General features: G+C 43.5%; 1 protein-coding gene across 1 annotated transcript in view; it reads left to right on the top strand.

The window, feature by feature from the left end:
* The window catches only part of LOC115095272 (protein NLRC5-like), a 243,503-nt gene that overhangs the window by 87,891 nt on the left and 130,857 nt on the right, over positions 1–24,755 (top strand). Inside the window, exons 16-21 of the mRNA XM_029608725.1 lie at positions 1,896–1,982; positions 3,369–3,416; positions 7,149–7,235; positions 8,493–8,576; positions 11,180–11,263; positions 23,649–23,738. Of these exons, the coding sequence (XP_029464585.1) occupies positions 1,896–1,982; positions 3,369–3,416; positions 7,149–7,235; positions 8,493–8,576; positions 11,180–11,263; positions 23,649–23,738 (480 nt within the window). The remainder of the gene's footprint in view (positions 1–1,895; positions 1,983–3,368; positions 3,417–7,148; positions 7,236–8,492; positions 8,577–11,179; positions 11,264–23,648; positions 23,739–24,755) is intronic.

Genomic DNA, 24,755 nt, shown 5'->3' on the forward strand with positions numbered 1-24,755 from the left:
TCTACCTCCCCTGGGCGCCCGATTTTATATTTAAATGGGCTGCGGCAGTAAAAAGGAGGAGCTAGGGAAGATTTTGTGTCCCTAGCACCTCCTTGATTTTGGACGCACAGGAGAGGTGGCTGTCAGCAGGTTAGCAAATGGACTCCATCAGTTTTAAAGAATCTGTGCACAGCCACAGGTCAGGAAAATGGACGCTCGTTAGTTGAGCGTCCGTTTTACGAACCTGAATGCCGGTGACACTATTTTTTTTTTTTTTTAATTCTCCCTATTTCAGTATTTTTTGCTTTTCTGTAAACTTTTAGGCCTCCTCAAAAATTAACGCCTTCTCCAGGGCAGGTGGTAATTTTTTTAAAGTAAAAATGTGCGCATTGGGTGCACATTTTTTTTGCCATCGAGAAATAATAGTTACTAGCCTCATCAACAGGAATTTACATGTGATGAGTGCTATTAGCTATGCGCTGGTCTGGATGCACGTTTTTTGTCACTCTAATCCCCTTATTGCATGAGGGGTTTTGGATGCGCGTCAAAACGTGTGTAAAGCCATGAGCTTAGCCGAGCACACTATATTGTAGCGGCCTGTATGTACACAAAATATCAATAGGTAAACAATAATTTTAGGTAAATTTCCTGAGCATATATTATTTTCAGGTTCCTAGCCTGAGTTATGGACCACTCTTTGGGTTCAAATACAGGATTTATTCTTAATCAGCACAGTTAACGTAACCAGTATACAGATTATCTTCATCTTCAAGGGTTTAAACATAAACTATTTGCTTATTCAGAGCATGGTGCAAGTAATAAGCCCAATACGGTAATGCAATTTCAGTTCACAGTATTCGCAACAAGTCTATTTCCAAGGTCAAGGGATCCAGGTTAACTTTCATATATAACTCAACAGGTCCAAGCAATACTTCACTACAGCTTACTTCGAGGGAGCTCCTTGAGCACGATGATGGTTAATTAAAATTAATACCAGGTCTCTTCCTTTGCTGAATTAGAATTGACCAAGTCCATCCAGTGGCTCATTTTGTGGGTAATGTTATTACATCATATATATGCGTGGTGATAAATATGCGCATAAGTTGCACCAGTTTCCAAAGCGGAATTACGCGTGTGAGTCCACTTTGAAAAAGATCCCGGGAAAAATATTGCGCACACCATTACAGCGGCTATTTGATGTGCGTAGTTTTGCCGGGAGAATTTATGCACATGCTTTTTAAGGGCTTGATTTTCAAAAGAGTTTATGTGCAGAAATCCCAATATCTGTGTATAAATAGCTGTTTGTAAATCAATTTAGGGTCTATGGGTGTAAAAGAATTCGTGAAACACGATTATGCACATAGTCTGTGTACAAATTAGGAGGCCTTTCAGGGGCGTGGAGTCGCGGTGGACACAGGATTTCCGTGCATACTTTTGATTTCCAGACACAAGCTCAAATTTTCAAAGCAGAATTATGAACCTAAATTCACTTTGAAAATTGGGGATAAAGTGAGTGGTAGAAAGTACCTGCAGACTTTAGCCCTACACAAGCCTTTGAAAATTATCTTTCCTAATCAAAACGTCTGCCCAGACGCCATCCCCTGGAATGTCTCTTTCCTATGCATGTAAAAGTGCATGCATGCATTATGTATGTGAGTAATGTATAGCACATATTGATCATTCAATTTTCTAAAGTGCCGTTTCTGTGGGCAAAACAGTACCTGCAGAGGTCCCTTTGAAAATATCCCTTCCTAGTCTTTAGTTATCTGTTTGCTTTCATCGTGCATTTTCTTGGGCACATAGGGAGTGGTGAAAATCAATTGTTCATAAAATATTTAATCAAGAATATTGCTAAAGAAATACTATTCTGTATTTTTTTGCCTTTAACACATTTATTTAATCCTTTCTCATCTCAGCCTCAATAATAATAAAATCTCTATGGATGGGGTTATATGTTTGGCTCGGTCATTAGCTGTGGATCATATTAAAGCAATAAATGTCAAGTAAGTAATTTTCTTTACAGTTCAATATCAGCATTAAAAAAATAAAGCCCATAAAAGCATACGGGGTCACTATTCAGTAAGCCGCTGAGCAGAGAAGTTATCCAGATAAAGTTACCTGGATAACATCTGTTGGAAATTCAGTTCCACTGATCCAGGTAAAAGAACCGCTGAATATACTCTACCTCAGCTAAGAATAAAGATATCTGAGTAACTTTGCCACTCACTGGCTTACTAATATTAAAATAAAATATATAGTAGCCAAGAAACGGCCAATGCCCTCCTTCCTGCCCTGCAATATGATTTCTAAATGTAAAAATGCTGTGCCCCCTTCCTGCCAATGTGTATAAAACTTGTAATGTACCCTCCCCAAACATTCCACCACAAGTAGAGCTTAGCCCCCCAGTCCCCACTGAATTGATTCTTAATGGAGATTGATCCCTTCACTGACAACAGTCAGTGAAAATTGACCTAGTGCAGTGAATAAATGAATACTAAGTGCCGGTAGCTGTCAGAGCAACCGGCACTTAGTATTAAGCAGAGCGGGAGCAGATAACAGCCTCGCTTGCTCCCGCTATCCTTTAAGGATAATTCTGGGAGATTGGATATGGGGGTGGGGACGTTTGGCCATATTATTTTAAAGGTAATGGTTGAGGGGGGGGATCAGCGCCATGCCGTGAGACAATTTTAAATTACATTGCAGGACGGGAGGGGATATGCTTGGATACTACAAGTTTTGCTCCTATTGAGGGGAGTCTGTTTGGCAGTACAACATGTTTACATTTTGGAATCATATTGTAGGGAGGGAGAGGGAATCGGTCGCTGCTAGGGCATTCGTTTTTGAGAGATTTTGATATCTAGCTAACTTTAGATCTGTGAGTTTTCCAACCAGAGTTAGCTGGAAAAATGTATCTGGCTGGCAGTGATGTTCAGTACTGGTTGGATAAACTTAAGCCATGCTCCCAGAATGATCCTGCACCACCTCTGGCTTATCTGGCTGCATTTTCTCTTTTTAACTTAAACGCTATAGAAATGCAATCACCCAGTATAAACACCAAAGAATATACCAGGGCAGAAACAAAAACATTCACCACTAGACTACAAACCACCCTCCCTCACCCCTCACCAAATCAAAACAAATGCAGCACAGGTGAGGGCTCCATCTCCTAACCCCTGTTCAAAAAACAAAGAGCAGATTCCCACAGAGTTTGTACCTCAGTAGATTTCCCCTCAACCTTTTCAGTAAGGATCTGCATTGCCGTCCTCACTCCCAGTCCCACACATTATCCAGCTGAATTTTAACCAGTAATGACTTGTCCAACCCTTTTGAATATTGACCACATTATGAATATTTTCATCTACAGTTTTTTATTTTGTCTTTTATTTCAGTTTAGGACCGAGTCAGTCAGTTGTTCTAACGTTCCAAGAACACAGCAGGTAAAAGTTTGCATAACCATTGCTCATGGTTCAGTGCTTCTCCATTGCCACAGATTGGGGAAGTTTGTTTTTTTGTTCAAAACTGCTTTTTGTTCAAAACTAATAAATTGTGAAGAAACTATGTCTGTAAACTTTAAGTAATGGGTCTTTTGGCGTAAGAGATTGTTTATTCGTGTTTGGAACAGATTGGCAGCTTAGCTTTATGGCTCAGACTGCAGGAGATGGAATTATGCCGTATGCAATGTCATCTTTAGTGCTGCAGATTTCCCATGCAATAGCTAGAATTACATAATGTCTTGTGATGCAGTGATCAGCTGTAGCTCATGCTTCACTGCTCGGTCTGCACTACATCTCAGTGAGTTTCCTCACTCCGAAGGCCATCAAATCTTCACAAGAGACCACTGTTCTGTTCGTACGTCTCATGTTGAATGTCAAAGTGGCCCCCAACCCCCTACACTCATACCTAATCCCCACCTCGAGTTACTAGGTGGGCCTCCCATAGGGATACAAATACCTGTCTAGGGAGGAGACACTACAGCAAGTCTCTCTCTCTCTCTATCTCTCTCTCTCTCTCATCATGAACCGTGATAAATTTGCATTCGCAAATTGCGTTAACGGCTGTTAGTGTGATTTGCGGAATTATCACCCGCTGTTAGTGCGATTTGCGGAATTATCACCCACGGTAACTCCTTGGAAAATGACCCCCTATATGCTGGAGCAAATTGAGCAGCAATACTTTGTATTTATTTACTTATTAAAATGTATAAGATGCCAGCTTCCAGATGGAGAGGTTAAAAAGCCTTTACACCATTGTGTGTGTGTGTGCTTGTGTGTATTTATATATATCTATCTGTGTGTATATATATATATAAAACAAAAAAGGTTCATACACACCTTGTCTTAATGGAAATAGTAGTATTATAAATCTATTCACATAATTTAAAAATGAAATTTTTTTTATAACATTTTATTAATATGAAAAATCTTTCTTTGTATCAAAATTAGTTTAAAAATATTATGCATACAATATTACCAATGTATTATACATAACGTTTTTCTAAAAAATATACTAACATCCATATTCACATAACTGATTAATAACATTAATTTATTTGCACCCTGTTTTGGGGTTTAAGAATGTATTAAAAGCACTATTATTGAAATAACAGCATTTAAATCTTTGGATGTCCTTTCAGGAATATTGTTAGAAGATTATTATCCTCACATGGGATGTTTTTTGATCATCCTAGGGTTCTGAAGGAACTCAAAAATGAAATTTCAGATCTATTAGTTCAAATTTGTAATCTATCATTAAAATCATCCATTGTACCTGAAGACTGGAAGGTGGCCAATGTAACACCAATATTTTAAAAGGGCTCCAGGGGTGATCCAGGAAACCAATGAGCCTGACTTCAGTGCCAGGGAAAATAATGGAAAATATTCTAAAAATCAAAATTACAGAGCATATAGAAAGACATGGTTTAATGGAACACAGTCAACATGGACTTACCCAGGGGAAGTCTTGCCTCACAAATCTGCTTCATTTTTTTGAAGGGGTTAATAAACATGTGGCTAAAGGTGAACCGGTAGATGTAGTGTATTTGGATTTTCAGAAGGCGTTTGACAAAGTCTCTCATGAGAGGCTTCTAAGAAAACTAAAAAGTCATGGGATAGGAGGAGATGTCCTTTTGTGGATTACAAACTTGTTAAAAGGCAGGAAACAGAGAGTAGGATTAAATGGTCAATTTTTTCAGTGGAAAAGGGTTAACAGTGGAGTGCCTCAGGGATCTGCACTTGGACCAGTGCTTTTCAATATATTTATAAACGATCTGGAAAGGAATATGATGAATGAGGTTATAAAATTTGCAGGTGACACAAAATTATTCAGTAGTTAAATCACAAGCAGATTGTGATAAATTGCAGGAGGACCTTGCAAGACTGGAAGATTGGGCATCCAAATGGCAGATGAAATTTAATGTGGATAAGTGCAAGGTGTTGCATATAGGGAAAAATAACCCTTGCTGTAGTTACATGATGTTAGGTTCCATATTAGGAGCTACCACCCAGGAAAAAGATCTAGGCATCATAGTGGATAATACTTTAAAATCGTTGGCTCAGAGTGCTGCAGCAGTCAAAAAAGCAAACAGAATGTTAGGAATTATTAGGAAGGGAATGGTTAATAAAACGGAAAATGTCATCATGCCTCTGTATCACTCCTTTGTCAGACCGCACCTTGAATTCTGGTGGCCACATCTCAAAAAAGATATAGTCGTGATGGAGAAGATATAGAGAAAGACGACCAAAATGATAAAGGGGAGGAACAGTTCTCCTATGAGGAAAGGCCGAAGAGGTTAGGACTGTTCAGCTTGGAGAAGAGACGGCTGAGGGGGGATATGATAGAGGTCTTTAAAATAATGAGAGATCTTGAACGAGTAGATGTGAATCGGTTATTTACACTTTCGGATACTAGAAGGATTAGGGGACCCTCCATGAAGTTAGCAAGTAGCACATTTAAGACTAATCAGAGAAAATTATTTTTCACTCAATGCACAATTAAGCTCTGGAATTTGTTGCCAGAGGATGTGGTTAGTGTAGTTAGTGTAGCTGGGTTTAAAAAAAGGTTTGGATAAGTTCTTGGCGGAGAAGTCCATTAACTGCTATTAATCAAGTTGACTTAGGGAATGGCCTCTGCTATCACTGGCATCAGTAGCATGGGATCTTCTTGGTGTTTGGGTAATTGCCAGGTTCTTGTGGCCTGGTTTGGCCTCTGATGGAAATAGGATGCTGAGCTCGATGGATCCTTGGTCTGACCCAGTATGGCAATTTCTTATGTTCTTATGTTCTAATTCTTTGATGGGCAAGTGTTGGACATATGGATTACAGGGTTATTATCGTCTATATTTTATTGTTAGTTATGTGAATGTGTGAGTATGGATGTTGATATGTTATTTAGAAAAATATTTTTGTGTATGATAAATTGGTAATATTGTATGCATAATGTTTTTGAACAATAAAGATGTTTTCATATTAATAAAATGTTATAAAAATTTTTCATTTTTAAATTATGTGAATGGATTGTAATACTAGTATTCCTATTAAGTCAAGCGGAGTGTCAACTTTTTTTGTTTATATTGATCTTTTGTTGATCCTCTATTTCATTTTGCTTTTTTGCTATCTATATTTATCTATACATATCTATATATATAATAGAGCAGGCTGGGGTCTGTTGGTGACTGGCAGGGTGTTCACATGCCCATCTGGCTCCTGTGATTTGTGGGACAGAAGGAAGCTCCTGCCATTGGCCTCCAACCTGCGCTGCAGAAAGAAAGCAGAGAATGAGTGGCTTAGTCGGCATAGATTCTGCAGATCCAGCAAACAGCTGTGACGGCTGGGTCACCCCTTGCAGACTGGAGGAGGGACACAGCAGCAAAGATGGGGGAGGGGGGACGACGACTGCCAATGCAGGAGTGAGATGGTGGGGGAAGGGGGAGGTGCCTAAAAATGTTCCTTCTGCAGATATTTAGCAAGTGTCTGCTAGTAGTTAAAGCTGTGCCTGAAAGTTATGCTCTCCTATGTCACCACCTGTTGGAAGCCTGTGAGTAGTGCCTGAAACCTTTTCATGTTGTCAGCTCTGCAAAGTACTGCTGCACGTGACAAGCTGAAAGGTGCCAGGTCAGATATATTCTGCAGCAGCTGCAGTGTGAAATTGTTTTTTATTTTTTTATTTTTCAGAGCAATGAGCACCATCGGATGCAAGCAAGATTTGCCAGCTGAACCAGAACTCTGGAAAAAGCATCAGTACGGCTCAAAGAGCTTTAGGTACTGTATCGTCTATGAATTCTCTTCTTTTGTGATTTATACAGTAAGTGCCAGAATAATAAGGGAGATTTTCTGTTTGCCAGCAGAGCTTGCAGGACTTTACAACTTTATACCCGCAGGCCTGCAAGCTCATTTTTAAAGGGGAATTTCCCACGGAGTTTCTCTTTAATAATTCCTTGCCCTGCAGATTTTGCAGGTGCCAGCTCCACACCGGAAAGTACGGGTGGGGAGTTAAAGATAAACTCAGCATGCAGCCAGGGCCGGTGCGACCATTAGGGTGAACTAGGCAGTCACCTATGGCGCCGACCCTTAGGGGGCGCCGAAGAACAGCCATGTGGTGCCGTGAGCGGAGCCTATCCCGCTCGCGGCAAAGAGGAGCAGAGATTCGTCAGGCCACGAGCAGCACACACTGCTCGCCGCCTTGAGAAGCACACAGTCTGCGGCGCGAACGAGGGAGGAGTCGGGGCCTAGACCAGCAGGGGCAGTGCGACCAGGGGGGGCTGGGGGCGCAAGGCAGAGGTACCGTGGACAGCCCACATGCTTTCTCCCGTAAGGGGAAGAGGGGGGGATTTTTGGAAGGCAGGAAAACACCTGTCTACTGTCAGAAAAGTCTCTTGAAAAATTGTTTCCTAAGGAGCTAATTTTTAAAAAGGATTTACAGTATATGGATAAATCCCAGTTTTACGTGCATAAATTGCCTTCTGAAAATCGACCGGGAGGAGGGTGTGTGTGTGTGTGTGTGAGGAAAAGTACAGGCTTTACTCCACTCTTGGGTTAGGTGTTCTGGTGTGGGGAGGGTGGCGGGAGTTGGGGCAGGGAAAGCATTTACATGCAGACTTCGGATTTTCAAACCTATGCGTGTGTATGTGCACACAGTGAGTTACACCCTTCAGAAGCAGGTGCAGTTCCCACGCATATGTGTACACATGTGGCAGCGCTGCCTGGGAATGTTCACGTTCGCTTTGAAAATTCCGCCCAAACTCTGCAGGTACCTGCTACCCACATCCTTTAGCCCTACGTGAGCTGCTGAAAATTAGCCTCCCGGTGTTTAAAAATCAGCTTGAGCTGATTAGAACAGAATTACTGCATTTGCCTTCAAAACCTAGAATTAAAACCGTATAATACGGTGTTAGATTTGGCCAGATTTAAATACATACACAATTTTTGTTTTTATTCGAATAATTCTAAAGATTTTGTGGTGGCCACCACTGTATTTTAAGGTAAAGGTTTGGATTCTAATCATGCTGTTTGCTTTAGTCTTAGGGAGTGTACTGTGAGTCCTGAAGAAATGGACAGCCTCTGCTATGCTCTTGGACAGTGCACCGAGATAAGAGAAATTGAGTAAGTGTCTAATTTTAAAGGCCCTTAACGGTCTGGGTCTTGGATATCTTAGAGGCCAGCTTTCCTGGCACACTCCAGCTCGATCCTTGATGAATGGCTGCTGGTTATTCCACCATGACATACAGTTAGATCCACGGTGACGTATAATAATGCCTTCTGCTGTTTCCCAGGCATTCTTTGGGATTGCCTTCCAAAGGAGTTAACGTTACCAAAGAGCCACTTCCTTTTCAAAGTTTATTAAAATGTTGGTTCTTTACTCACGCATGTGGCATCCAGAGACTGGTTGTCTCCCTGGGAGCTCCCCCACGTTTTAGCTGAGCATTCTGGGTCTTTTTTTTTGCTGTGTTCTGTAGGGATGATGGTCCCCATTTTATTTATTTTAGGGCAGCTATGGTAATTCACTGCTCCTTAGGAATATCTTTAACAGGGGGACTAGTTATTGTTTTCTGACTATGTACATGTACATCCCCTCTAGAAATATGGACTGCCAAGTGAGGGGTATTAGCATAGAAAATAAATATACAGTTTAATAAATTATACTATTACGGAATGTAACATATATGAGGAAGCAGATATTTTATAAAGTATGCATGTGTACCATTTTGAAAAAACTTGCACGTGCACTTGAAATTATTAGTTCGCTGATACTGCTACTAGGGATGTGCAGCAGGGACAGATTCGTCCAAATCGGTATTCGTATTTGTCGGGACCCAAATCCCTGTTGCATCCGTTTTCGGGGGACCCCGATTCGTCCATTAGTTACATATGGTATTCGTTTCCCATTAAAGTTGGAAAAAACCGCATCCCAACCCTTTAAATTTAATTAACTACAACCCCTCATCCTCCTGACCCCCCCAAGACTTGCCAAAAGTCCCTGGTGGTCCAGCGGGGGTCCTGGAGCCATCTCCTGCACTCGGGCTGTCGGCTGCCGGTATTCAAAATGGTGCCGATAGCCTTTGCCCTTACTATGTCACAGGGGCTACCGGTGTCATTGGTCGGCCCCTGTCACATGGTAGGAGCAATGGATGGCCGGCGCCATCTTGTGCTCCTACCATGTGACAGGGGCCAACCAATGGCACTGGTAGCCCCTGTGACATAGTAATACAAACAGTCTAACTTCAGTTAGTCAGCCAGAGTGACTTACTGCTCTCTTGATTAACAAATGTTGATACCTATTCAACCCAATCACACTACCTCAACACCTTTCCAAGGTGAGTAACTGAGCTGAACCTTTCAACCTTTTTAGATATACACTGCTCCTAGCTTATTTCTAGCTTCTGGCTACTTTTTGTGGTGTTTTTTTTTTCTTTTTTAAATTCAAACACTCAGTTTGTATTAAATACAAACATTCAGTTCTTTAAAAGTCTGCAGAACACTCAGTTCTGCAGACTTTTAAAACTTAACACACTACCTACTGCTTCCTAGCTACCTTATTGACTATTTAAAAATACAAACAGTCCAACTTGTTTATTCCATGCCTTTCTGACTATTAAAAGCACACACACACAAACACACTAAATAATATTCCCAAATAGTTAACTTTGCCCCAATAATTTTAAAAAGACAATGTCCCAAGCAAAAACTTACTGATTCCTTTCAGCCACCAGCAAGGTGATCCTCTCCTCTCCTCATAATAAAGGTACAATAAAAGAGAGGGAGAGAGAGAGCCACCAAAACCATAGAAGATGAGGTAAGGAGACCTTCATATGACCATAGCCAAAACGGGAACATCAATCTATTGTAACTATGCTTGAATAGTCACTCTCATCACTACAAAGCTATTATATCTTATTTAATTATCGGTCTCCAGTAAATGTTTTAAAGCATTTTTTATGAGTTGCAAATTAAAAAGTGCTAGCATGTGTTGCATGTGATTGTGGGGAACTTATCTTAGTTGAAGCTTGCACAGAGACCCACAAGGTTGTTTACTCTCATACAGCCCAATGCGATATGCATTTTGTTTCCTTCATCAGGGGCTGAATCCACAAATCATGTGCTTGCGGTTAATTGCTGAGTTGTCTTATTCAAGCAATACCTCACTCCCTTTGAATGGTGCACTCTTTGAGTAAGACGGCTCAGCAATTAACCACAAGCAGACGATTATATGGATTCAGCCCCTGATGAAGGAAACGAAAGGCGATTCGCATTGAAAGGAGAGTTGTGCAAGGACATTATTATCCAGTAACTGCATCACCTTCCAGAAGAGAAGATCTATAAAGTCTTAACTGAGTAATTGATTCAATCTGCAAAATAATTTTTTGTTTGAGAAATGATACTATCTTGCGATCAAGTATGAATGGTTCCATTTAGATCTACTGCATCCTCATTGTTATTGAGTTAGTTCAACAGTAAAGAAGGTTCTTTGGGATGCAGTCTTGATTCCCATGTGGAACTGAGGCAGCATTAAGTCCATCAGTAGGTTCTTGTTGGAAAGAATCCTTACAGAGCCTGCTTCAGTGACCCTGGGAGTTACCAGGCTACACTATTTATTGTTATTGAAGTATTTTGGTAATTGTATATGAAAAATAATTATCATTTGCTCACTATAAACCTTGAAAAATAATTCTGTAGTTCATTCATTATGTTCTTGGCTTGTTTTACAGTTTATCCAACAATGCACTAAGCGCTGAAAATATTGAGGTGCTGCTGAAATCCTTAACACAGTTGCGGAGATTAATGTTACTAAAGTAAGCCTGAGTCTTTATTTAGATGGGGGAAGGGAATACAGGTTGTTGTTTAGCTTTGCTGCTTCTTGCTTCTCCTTTGAGCTTTCATCTCAGTGAGAGCCATCTCTAAATTGGCTCCGTCACCGAGGGTGGGTGGTTATTCTGTTTTTGTTTCCTCTTCTCCCTCCTGCCTAGCCCAGCCATTACAGTGATGGCCCTCTGGCTGAGAGGCACAGTCTGTGGTTCCTTCCAGAACCTGGCACAGGTGTGCCCTTGAGAAGATAGCTCCTGAACAACAACTGAAGCATGGCCTCCAAAAAAGAGTTTACACATCTGAAGAGGACAAACTGTGGCTATTCATGTGCACCGTCATCCTTTAGAAGGAGACAGTAGCTAGATAATGCAGATCTGTCGTCCCTTTCACTTCACAATGGCGGTAATGCGTGGCAAACATCAATCACTCCGCCCTTCAATGAAATGTGCTGCTAAAGGTTTGATACCTCCTCCTGCGCCGCGGTCGGCTCACTCTTAGCAAATCCACGGCTTGCGCCTGAACCCTTCGTTATTTATGATATTTGATTTCCTTTACGGTTCGTTCATCTAATGAGCACCGATATACCGGAATTCTGTCTTTATGCAACCACATATTCGCTACCCTACATAAGTACTGTGAAGACCCATCTCTATCATTTACAGTCACTTTCAAAGTTCATTTACATCTGAGAGTCTTCAATTCAAGATATGCATTAGAGATGTGAATTGTGTGATCGTTCGTCTTAACGATCGATTTTGGCTGGGGGGGGAGGGAATCGGATCGTCGCGGATTTGTTTTTTTTTTTTAAATCGTGTAAATCGGGGGAGGGCGGGAAAACCGGCACACTAAAACAACCCTAAAACCCACCCCGACCCTTTAAAATAAATCCCCCACCCTCCCGAACCCCCCCAAAATGTCTTAAATTACCTGGGGTCCAGTGGGGGGGTCCCGGTGTGATCTTCCACTCTCGGGCCACGGGTGCGTTAATAGAAATGGCACCGGCGTCATTTTGGTTCCTGTCCCCCAACGTCACGAGCGCAAGAGATCGCTCCCGGACCCCCTCTGGACCCCCAGGGACTTTTGGCCAGCTTGGGGGGGGCCTCCTGATCCCCACAAGACTTGCCAAAAGTCCAGCGGGGGTCCGGGAGCAACCTCCTGCACGCGAATCGTATTGCCGTATTGCAAAATGGCCATACGGCCGGCGCCATAATGTTTTAGTGTGCCGGTTTTCCCGCCCTCCCCCTTCCCCTCCCCCTTCCCCCGATTTACGATTTTTGACTATAAATCGGGGGAATTCCTATTGTATATCGCCTCTAACGATTTTTGACGATTTAAAATATATCGGACGATATTTTAAATCGTCAAAAAACGATTCACATCCCTAATTTGCATAGTGTCTGGTCCCCCTGACGCAGCCCTGATGTAAAATATGGCTGTATCGGGGTTCTTGTGTTCACGCTATTAAGAGATCTTCAATCAATGTACTCCACTGAACTGACTGTATCTACAATAAAAGTTTTTCCTACTAAGATGTATTGACCAGTGATTGATGTTTGCCACGCATTAGCTCCATTTCATTTGCTCTATATGTGTGTGTGCTGTTTACTTCCCCTTTTGTGTGCTTTCATCCCTTTCACTTTAACAGACAAGCTGTGAGAGTGGGTCATGCCGGAGGCCAGGTATCCACACAGTTTCTTGCAGAACTGGATGGTGGGAGCTCTGGTCAGCATGAGTCCACTCAGGCACTCTGTCAGCTGCTCTAAATCTGCTATGGGATGAAATATTCTCCAAGTACAAGAAGGATCGCAGTACTCACATATGGGTGAGATCATCATATAGAATCAACACAGCACTGAAATTTGACTTCAAAGTTTCTAGAAACTTTGAAAATGCACAACTGGGCATGTGCAGCAAGCTATGCCTCCATGTGATCATGTGGGGCCCCTTCACTCTCATCTTTCCCGTGGAACCCAGCATAGACCTTTCCTCTCTCCTAGGGGCGGATTTTCAGAGCCCTGCTCGCCTAAATCCGCCCAAAACCGGGCGGATTTAGGCGAGCAGGGCCCTGCGCGCTGGTGAGCCTATTTTACATAGGCCTACCGGCGCACGCAGAGCCCCGGGACTCGCGTAAGTCCTGGGGTTCTCCGAGGGGGGCGTGTTGGGGGCATGTCGGGGGCGGGCCCGGTCGTCGCGGCGTTTAGGGGGCGTGTCGGCAGCGTTTTGGGGATGGGTACAGGGGCGTGGCTACGGCCCGGGGCGGTACGGGGGCGTGGCCGCACCCTCCGTACCCGCTCCCAGGTCGCGTCCCGGCGCGCAGGAGGCCCACTGGCGCGCGGGGATTTACTTCTCCCTCCGGGAGGCGTAAATCCCCCGACAACGGTAAGGATGGGGTTTAGACAGGGCCGGGTGGGTGGGTTAGGTAGAGGAAGGGAGGGGAAGGTGAGGGGAGGGCGTTAGAGGATTCCCTCCGAGGCTGCTTCGATTTCGGAGCGGCCTCCGAGGGAACGGGGGTAGGCTGCGCGGCTCGGCGCGCCGGCTATACAAAATCGATAGTCTTGCGCGCGCCGATCCCGGATTTTAGCGGATACGCGCGGCTCCGCGCGTATCTACTAAAATCCAGCGTACTTTTGTTGGCGCCTGGAGCGCCAACAAAAGTACGCCTATGCGCGCTATTTGAAAATCTACCCCTTATTTGGTAGGGAATTTTTGTTTCCCAGGAGCACAGGAATCATTGTTTGCAGGGATCTGTGCTCTTCTCTCTCTCTTTTAATCATCTTTAGGTAGGTTGCAAGCATTTTATAAGTTTTCTTCTTTTTCATCATCTGTGTGGTACAACGGTATCGGTACATCGAGGTGGCATTAGTCACAATTTTCCCCAATATTGAGTTGTTTGATGTTGCTGCATTCATTTTTCATTTGATATACCAGAAGGAGAAGAGAGCCAGCGGCTTCAAAATATGTGAACCCTGTGTGAAAGGTTCATTTCTTTCACATGATAGATGTGTCCTTTGCCTGAGGGCTGACCACAATGTCCAAGGGTTTCCCTTCTTTGTCACTATGACCCCTAGAGGGTGTCATTCTCAGCTTGACCTCATGGAAAAGCTCTTCAGGTACTGTAAGTCTGGCCCATTGGTACTGGCACTGGAGGCATTGACATTGAGGGACCCAGGAGCTGCACTGACCACCAGCAGTGCATCAGCATTGGGAGGGCATTGATCCTCCTCAAAATCGAGCAGCAGACAGGACCAGGAAGGCAGAACTTTGTCTGGCTCCTATCATCTAAAGAGAGTAAAGGATTCAGCCTCTTTATTTGGTATCAGCACCTCAGAGCTCAGATGACATACATCAGGTGAAGGCCAAGAAGCTTTGGCATCTTTCTTCATTGATGGGCAATGCTGAGAGTGGGGACATTCTGGCGGCAGTCTTGAATTCCCTGAAGTGCTCTCGCGGGGAGGAGAACTCATCTTCTATGTATTCTTGGGAATCACAACAGTCTTCTAGGATCCAGGTGTCAGACACCTTTGCTATCCCTATTAGTAGGGCTCTGACTCGGAATGCTCCCTGGGGTATGGCTATGTATCTGTGGGATTCCCTGGACTTCTTTAGGAGAAAGATGCTTGAAGGAGCTATATGCTTAATGCCCATGTAACATTTTACTCTTCATGAGCCAGTATATGTGGGACATACTGAAAAGCATAAAGGAGATGGCAGTACAGCTTCCTCAAAAACAGTGTTATGCCTTGGACTCACTGGTGGACTAGGGTATAGAGGGCAAAAAAAAACCCCATTGACTATTCAACCTATGATGTTTTTGAGATGGCATCAAGAGTGTCTGTATTGGGTATTGACACCCACAGACTTGGCTGGCTGTGGGCCTTAAACGTCCAGCCAAATGTCCAGGAAAGACTCACTGTCATGCCTTGCAATAGGGAGAATCTATTTAGAGATAAGGTCAAGAAAGTGATAGCTCAAATTAAAGACTGCTCTGTGATGCTTCAGACCCTCTCCACTGCCATTCCAGACCCATCCTCCTCAACTAGGAGGTATTCAATTGGGGTGTCAGGGAAACATCTCTATCAGCTGTGGAGATGTTTTCCTCTGCCCTCTTAATCCCATCAGCAACAGGAGTTGTCCTGCTTGCCCTAGGCAGCAGAGGGCCCCAAAGCTAGCACTCCAGCCAAAATTAGGATGATGTTTTTTCATGATCAGGGAGAGCATAGCCAGTATCCTGGCCCAGAATAACTTGGCACTTGGATTCTCAGCATAATTTCAAGAGGATACGGCTTGCACCTATTGGATGTCCCTCCAAATTGCCCACTGAAACCCGCTTGGCCAGTGTCTCAGCATCTGTAATTGCTGCAAAAGAGGCTTTCCTTCCTCTTGGAGTGCAGTGCAATACACTCATATAGAGAATATTTTCAGGTCACATAAAGTATCTCAGATTCATAATGGGAAACAACTATCTCCAATATTGTGTATTGTCCTTTGGTCTAGTGCTGATACCACATGTATTTGCAAACTGTCTTGTGGTGGTGGCAAGGCATCTTTACAGATTACGGGTGCTTGTGTTTCCCTACCTGGATAATTGTCTGGTCAAGAGCATGTTTCAAGGTGATGCTACAGAATCAATGAGCAAAATCATTCATGGGTTTGGAGTTGCTAGAGTTTGTCATAAACTATACCAAGTCCCAGTTGAACTCATCATCTCAATTGGAATTTATAGGAGTGCTGCTTGACATGACTCAAGCAGGAGCCTTCATCCAACAGGAGAGGATTATCATATTGATGCCTACAATGTAGAGGACAAGGACAAGTCAGCAGGCATCAACATGGGGCAGGTTGGGGTTGTTTTGCCTCATGGCATCTAATTCCCAAGCAGGTCTGAATCTGAGGGGTCATGCCAAGGTTCACAGAGTGAGAGCCATAGCAGTGTCAGTAGCCCATCTAAGATCAGTCTCCATGAGGAGATCTGCAAGGCTGCAATTTAGTAGGTTTGGCCATTCTGGACTAAGGAGTCTTTTTGAGGTGTACAACTCAAATCCATCTCACCTAGGAACCATTATGTTGGTTCCAGGCTATAAAAAGAAAAAAACAACTTAGAAATTACAAAATTGACTTATTGCCATAGAAAACAGTTTTTCTGCCCATTGATGCTGGGGATTCTTGGGGGGTTTTTTGGAGGGGGTCCTTTTTTACATTCGGGTATGTCTGGAGCTAGGAATTTTCTATGAGTGAGGGCGGCCATCCTGCTTGTCCTCAGAGAAAGCAGAGTTGCTTTCCTGTAACAAGTATTCTTTGAGGACTGTAGGATGCCAGTCTCCAAGTCTAAACTGTATTATGGACAGAAGGGGGCCCGTGTGGATACCTGGTGGTATAGCGTGCTGCAAAGTTTCCAGAAACTTTGCAATCAAACTTCCGTGCTGGGCTCCATCTGATGACATCATCCATGTGTGAGAACTGACATCCTGCTGTCCTCCGAAAACCCTTGTTACAGTTTATTACTTTGCTTTCTGCTGTGGGAGACTTGGCATCTCCTTCAACGTGCATAAAAGGATACCTGTGCTCTTAGAGCCACTGAGGTGTGTCTCAAATGCATATTTAGCTTAGATCAAGTGGCAAGGAAAGCACTTCCGTCTTGGCAGCCCTCCTGTACAAGCTGCTGTTTATGGGTGCCCAAAGAACGGGAGGGTACAAAGGGTGTCATTTGCATCACCTGCCTTGATTTTAAAGAGAGAGAATTTTTTTTCAATTATTTCTGATTTTGTTTTTATATGTATCCCTAATTCTGTGGGTGACCCTGCTGCTGCTAATTGTGAAAAATAAAGACAGAATCCCTTTCAGTGAAAAGATCATTTTCCTTTCTTCGGTTGGCATAGGTATTGTGATGATTGTGTCACTGCATCTTTAAATGTGGGAAGGAAAAGCTTTGAAATGCACCTTTTCCCAACTCATTCGTAACAGGTTTTTTTTTTCTGATTCCATTCCAGTGGCTTTAAAGGGAAAAGTGAGGCATAGGCTGGCTCCCAAGGTTTTCTGCGGGAGGAAATAAAATGAAAATTACAGTTTTCCTTCTACAAGAAATATTGGCAGCTGCTCAAGCAAAAGGGACATCATCTGGATTTACTGCTTCTCCAAGCAGATGCACATGGATTAAGGGCAGAGGCCTTGCAGAGCCTAATAAAAGCCACTTATCTCCTACCTTGGGTGACTAATCTTTTGAGGAAGAGCTAGAGGAGCCAGAGTCCTCTTGTGTGTTCTGAATATATTTTTTCTGGCCCTTCTGAATAACTTATTGAGAGCTTCAAAACACACCATACAGTGGGCAAATGTTCTCTTTTATGACAGTAGATATTCAGAAAAATCCAATATTTAGCTACTATTTGCCCAGTGGACACCCCAAGCTCTGGGGGTGAATCAAGTCATAATTCTTTACTGAACAGGGAGGAAGGTCAATTTTCAAAGTGGTTTATCCAGTTAAAACACATTTAGTCCATGTTAGGCTCCCCTATGAGGAAAGACTAAAAAGGTTAGGGCTGTTCATCTTGGAAAAGAGATGGCTGAGGGGGGATATGATAGAGGTTTACAAAATCATGAAAGGACTTGAACAGGTAAAATTAAATCAGTTATTTACTCTTTCATCTAGTATAATGACTAGGGGCTATTCCATGAACTTACCAAGTTACACATTTAAAACAAATTGGAGAAAATTATTTTTCACAATTAAGCTCTGGAATTCATTGCCAGAAGATGTGGTTAAGGCAGTGAGCAGAGCTGGATTTAAAAAAGATTTTGACAAGTTTATGGAGCTGAAGTCCATAAACTGTTATTAGACTTAAGGAATAGCCAGTACTTATTACTGGTATTAACAACATGAGATTTATATACCTTTTGGGTACCTGCCAGGTACTTTTATCCTTGATTGGCCACTGTTGGAAACAGAGTGCTGGGCTTGATGGACCCTCATTCTGTCCCAGTTTGGCAACTTCTTATGTTCTTATCTTCTCTCCCTCAATGTAGCTAGAGGTCTACGTGTTTCCGTAACACATGGTCTTCCAGCCACGTAGAAAGGAGGTGTTCCCAGGGTATATTTAGGTCAGGGGAGGAAAAGTAGGTGGCATTTTCATATCTTTGCACTTTTCCAGCAAAATTCTACCTGCAGAAAAAAACAGGTGCAAGGACTGCCAGTACCTTGTGCCCACAGCAGATTTCAAAGTGAAGCTTGCAGGTACTTTTGCTTTGAGAACTGGTGCAAAGCCCACAGTAAAAAGTACACAAGGTCTTTTTCCTAGTGCAGACTGTTTGAAAATTGCCTCCTGAAGCAACTGTTTTGCATACATCTTCTTTAAAAAGGTCATCGTTCTAATACTAAAGGCTTTATGTCAAAATAGATATTAGTTTGCTCAGGAATTCTCTTTTTTTTTTTTTTTAAGTAAAATAGGCCATTAAACTATGTTAGCATCTACTTTTTTATTCTGTTTATATTTATGTTCTCCTTCCTATGTAGATGTACTAAGCATTTTTCCCATAGACATGGAGGCTTGGGTCCCATTCTGGGGCCAATGTGAATAAAAAAAGGCACGCTTACTTTTAAAGAACATTTTCTTTACTCGTGCATTGAAAAAGCATCAGAAGTTAAAAAAAATGCAAGCTAGCACAAAAAGTTCACATTCGTGAGTAAAGCTGTGTGTTCGGCCTTATTACATTGGCCCCAATATGCATAGCCTGCCTAAATATGCTTTGTGCACATAAAACTGAAAAAGTGCATTAGAGAGGTTAAGATGATCTGACCTACGGGGGGGGGGGGGGGGGGGGTTGGGTAGTGGATGGGTAGGTGGGTGGATGGGTGGGGGTTGGGTGGGGGGGGGTGGTGATGGGTTGGTGGTTACGGTATTTAGGTTGGGAGGGTTTCTGGTGCAAAGTCCCTCTGGTTTGGGGATCCCAGTACAGAGTCCCTCTGGGTTGGGTATTCTGGGGTAGAGTTGTCTTGGGACACAGAGTTCTTCTGGCTTGGGGTCCCTGGCCCAGATACCCCAGTAATTAGCTTAGGGGTGATTTTTTAGGATTGGATTGATTCAGCGATGTAATAAAAATTATCTCTAATTCCTGGGGCTGGTATTAGTCTATGGTGCTGTGCCAGCATGGTTCCAGACCTGGGGTTCCCAGGTGCAGTGGTCCACCCTGGACCCAAAACATCCAGGTCCAATATCCCAAATCTAAGCAGGTCCAGGACCATTCTGGTACAGCACCTTAAACTAAGACTTCAGGGGTGGCTCAAGGCAATCTGCTGCCTGAAGCAAAGGCTGAAATGGCGCCCCCCCCCCGCCCCATGGTCCGGTGCAGGTGAAATCACCGAGTGCCAGGGCAGGGGGAAGCAATGGAGGGTGAAGTGACTTGCCCAAGATCACAAGGAATGGCAATAGGATTTGAACCCTGGCTTCCCTTGTTTGCAGCCCACTGCTCTAACCACTCAGTTTTTGGGCCTGATATTTTATTGTTCTCAGTCTTCGGTGTCTGCACTAGGGGGCGCCGGAGAAACGTTTAATGGGGTGGGGTGGCCTTTGGCATAGACTGCAAAAAAACACACTTTCAATAATAATAGTTTAATAGACAATAAAATACCTTTCTCATATTAATCAAGGCGGTTTACTGGATCCCATATGGCATTAGCCCCGTGATAAAGTGCACTGGGTGTGGACTTGGCCAGCAGAAAGCCAGGAATAAACTGAACTACAATTCCAATATCGTAAGCCTTCCATATCATAATTGCCAGCACTCAACCTATGAAAAAGCCTTACTGCAAATATTGCATGAGGCTCTAAACACCAATAAACCTCCTGTTAGGAAAACAGATTAAAGCCAGGTTGTTGTAAATCCTTACTCAGAAACTACATGCCAGCAGAATCCCTAAAGCCTAAGTCACAAAAGCAGAACATAGATAGACTCCCACAAAATACAGAATAAAGAGATCATAATATATAAATGGAAATGTGCAGACAAAAACTGAACTGGAAATCACAAGAAGCCAAACTCTATAAGCAATGCAAACACAATCAAAAAATATAAAACATTAAACATACCAATAAAAAGAATGTCAAATCTGCTGATAAATTCAGCCAATTAAAAACATATATAAAAATGTTTAAAATATTACCAAACACTAATAAAATATTTCAAAACAGCAGATACATCGCATCAAATAAATAAAACTAAGAAGGACAAAAAAATGCTTTGCTCTCCATTCCTGGGAACGTTTGATATCCAGTAATCTTGAAGGCTCCCTAAATTGTCGTTGGTAGGTGGTGCACAAGTGTTTTCCTTCCTCCCTCATATACACACACACACACACACAGACAGAATCACCCTCCTTCCTATACACACAGACAGAAATACCCTCCTTCTCACACACACAAACACAGACACACATAGACGCACCCTCCTTCTCTCACACACACAGACAGAAGCACCCTCCTTCTCATATACACATGAATACCTACAGCCAGAAGCACCCTCCTTCTGATATACACAGACAGAAGCACCCTCCTTCCTATACACACACATAAATACCTATAGACAGAAGTACTCTCCATCTCTCACACACACATACACACAGACAGAAGCACCCTCCTCCTCACATTCACACACACACACACAGACAGAAGCACCCTCCTTCTCACATATACACACACACAGACAGAAGCACCCTCCTCCTCACATACACACACATACACATAGACAGAAGCACCCTCCTTCTCATACACACATAAAGACAGAAGCACCCTCCTTCTCTCACACACACATACACACAGACAGAAGCACCCTCCTTCTCATACACACATACAGACAGAAGCACCCTCCTCCTCACATACACAAACACACACAGAGGATGTGGTTTTTGCAGTTAGTGTAGCTAGGTTTAAAAAAGTATTGAATAAGTTCATGGAGGAGAAGTCCATTAACTGCTATTAATTAAGTTGTCTTAGAGAATAGCTACTGCTTTACTGGCAACCATAGCATGGGATATACTTAGTGTTTGGGTATTTGTCAGGTACCTGTAGCTTGGTTTGGCCACTGTTGGCAACAGGATGCTGGGCTTGATGGACCCTTGGTCTGACCCAGTATAACAATTTCTTATGTTCTTTTGACTGAAGCACCCTCCTTCCTATACACACACACACACAGAAGCACCCTCCTCCTCTCACACACACATACACACAAACAGAAGCACCATCCTCCTCTCACACACATACACACAGACAGAAGCACCCTCCATCTCATACACACAAACTGAAGCCCCCTCCTTCTCTCACACACATATACACAGATAGAAGCACCCTCCTTCTCTCACACACATACACACAGACAGAAGCACCCTCCATCTCATACACACACATACACACAGACTGAAGCCCCCTCCTCCTCTCACACACACACACAGAAGCACCCTCCTCCTCCTCTCACACACACATGCACACAGACAGAAGCACCCTCCATCTCATACACACACATACACACAGACAGAAGCCCCCTCCTCCTCCTCTCACACTCACATGCACACAGACAGAAGCACCTTCCTCCTCTCACACACACACACATACATACACACAGACAGAAGCACTCTCCTCCTCCTCTCACACTCACATGCACACAGACAGAAGCACCTTCCTCCTCTCACACACTCATACATACACACACACAGACAGAAGCACCCTTCTTCTCCCACATACATATGCATTCCCACAGACAGAAGCACCATCCTTCTCTCACACACACACACAGAAGCAGATCTCACATGCATAATTGTGTCCCTCCATTTGATTTGTCCCTGTTAGCCTAAGCTCTAGCAGCGGCCTACTGCTCTCTTCATCGGCTCTTGTGATGGCCTGATTCTTTCTTCTTCAGCCCCGCTGGCCTCTGTTGCAGCAGTGGCCCCCGGCTCCCTTCCTCAGCAGTAACCTGATTGTTTCTTCTTCTGCGCCGCCAGCCTTACCTCCACTGGTGGCCCGCAGCTCACTTCCTCAGCCCCACTGGCCTGAGTGGCAGAAGACGGAGTCCCGTTTATCACGACATCATCTCCTGCTGCCAGGAGACAGTCTCACAGTAAAAGCTGCGAGACTGGCTCTGTAGCAACCGGAGATGACATCGGGTAAATGCAACTCCTTCTGCCCGGGTTGAGGGACATGTGTGGCTACTGAGCGGATCGGGCAGGTGTTTGGTTTATCTCTGCCCGATCCAATGTTTGACTCTGGAGGCAGGGTGAGGCGGCGGCTGCGGTAGAGGTGTTTTAAAGGTGCACTTTTTGCCGCTTCATAGTTCTGCTGCCTGAAACGTCAAACTTACCCTGTCTCATAATAGAACCACCCCTATAAGACTAGCAGCAGAAATGTCAATTAACTTTGCTCCACCCAGGAGTTAAATTTCCAGCATTAAAAAATCATGATGTAACCTCACCCTGACGTGCTGGTCTAGCACAGATGACGCCATAAAGTTATATATACTCTTTGGAGCAGGAACCCTGGCTAGCTCTTGCACCTCCTCCACTTCCCAAGGTGGGAAGAAAGGAGTCCTCTCAGGCACCGATGTGACAGGGATGGTTTTCTTACACATTCCCTTGAGGTTCCTAATATAAATCTCAAAACCCTCAAAAGCAACCCGGAGAGATATCCCAACCAGCTAGTAAGTAGACTGGAAGGAAAACTCTCCTGACCCTGGCCGGCCTGCAAAACAATAAAATGTAAACTCGTAACATCTCTGCACTCTGTGCCAACAGAAAGAAACTGCCTCTCAAGCTCACTGTGGGGGGCTCTTAAATAGACTTCCAGGGGGACGCCAGTCCAGACTCAACAGGAGGAGGAGGTGTATTTGAATGGTAGCTCCCTCTACTCTAACCTTCTCTCTCTAGCTGAAATAGGGACCCAACCAGGTCTTAATGGTGACGCGACTGTAGGGTCCATCACAATGAGTTGAGTTTGCAGGGTTTTAACACATCTCGTTGCATTGGGGAATAATAGCTAATGCCTTGCCTTCATTAAAATGGGATTTTTCATGGAAGGGAGTTGATTGGTGCACACGTTTGTACTCACATTTGTGCATGCATTTTTTAGTGTATCAAAATCCTTATTAAATCATGAATAAAGTTACATGCACAAAAATGTGTGCAAAAACATGAGTAAAAATGTGTAATCAATCTATCTTATGTTATTGCATTGGCCCTTAGATAAAAGGCCTTGATGAATCAGACTCAAAATGGGAAAAACCCTTTTAGCACATCTGGCCCAAATTGTGTTCATGCTTAATATCTGAAATTACTATGGTAAAGGTGACTAAGTATTATATACCGGAGATGCTTACTGATTAATTTTAACTTTTTTCCAGTGTTAGTAATAATAACCTTTCAACGCAATGTACATTCGCACTGGCTAATGCCATCAATCTCTGTGACCGAGTCAAGGAGGTGGAAATTAGGTAAGTTCAACTTATTAAGGTCCTCACTAAGGGCTGAATTTTAAAAGCATTGCTCATATGAAAAGGCCCATAGACATGAGTACATGGACCACGTGTGAGTGATGTATGTTTTAAAAATTGCAAATTGTACGCATATATGTGCATGTGTGAGAAAAAAAAGGGAGGGGGCATAGTTGGGATGTGTCAGGGGCACTCTGAGACGGGACAGAAAAACGACATAAATTTGTATTTTCAATCTAGCAGCTGCAGCATGCAGAAGACTGTTAGCCGCTCATGTTTACTTCTGTTCTTGATGAGGTGTAAGTCTGCATAATTCTCTGTTTAGGCCTAAAACTACTGGGTGAGGGGGTCTGGATCAACTGGGGGGGGGAGTGCAGTCTGAAGAACCAGAACTGTCTGAATGACCTCAAGACAGACAGGGCAAACTGGTGGACCTAATTCATAAAACTGGGAATGTCCTTCACACGATCATATTTAAACGTTTGCTCGCGTAACACCCTAAATATGCCCGCTCATGACTTAAACTTCTAGCACATGAGCGCCCACGTGCTTATTTTAAAGTTACTGTCTAAGCATGGGGTGGGCAATTTTCGACAGCCATTTATTCAGGTAAGCATCGATTTACCCAGGAGAAAGGGCTATCTGCAAATTGTCCATCCTTGACCTGCATGGGTTCCACAACACCTAGAGGCCGATATTATTCACCCTTTAGCTGGATGAGTAGGGACTATCCAGCTAAGCGGCAGCGGTTGAATATCCAGTCCTGTTCAGCAGCGCCTGTAGGGAAGCAAAAAGGGGAGAGGAGGGGAGAGAAAACAAGAAAAAAAACACAGAGGAGAGAGAGAGAAGGAAAAGAACAGCAACAGGTTAGTGGGGCCTTTGATGTGGCGATTAGGCATGGAGATGACCTGGGCAGTTCCCAAACGTTCAATGAGTTCATCCATGCGGGGCATTGGGTATGCGTCCAGCTTCGAAGCCTCATTGACCTTCCGGAAGTCAATACAGAACCAGATACTA

Source organism: Rhinatrema bivittatum, chromosome 7 (assembly GCF_901001135.1).
Source record: "Rhinatrema bivittatum chromosome 7, aRhiBiv1.1, whole genome shotgun sequence".
Lineage (NCBI taxonomy): Eukaryota > Metazoa > Chordata > Amphibia > Gymnophiona > Rhinatrematidae > Rhinatrema > Rhinatrema bivittatum.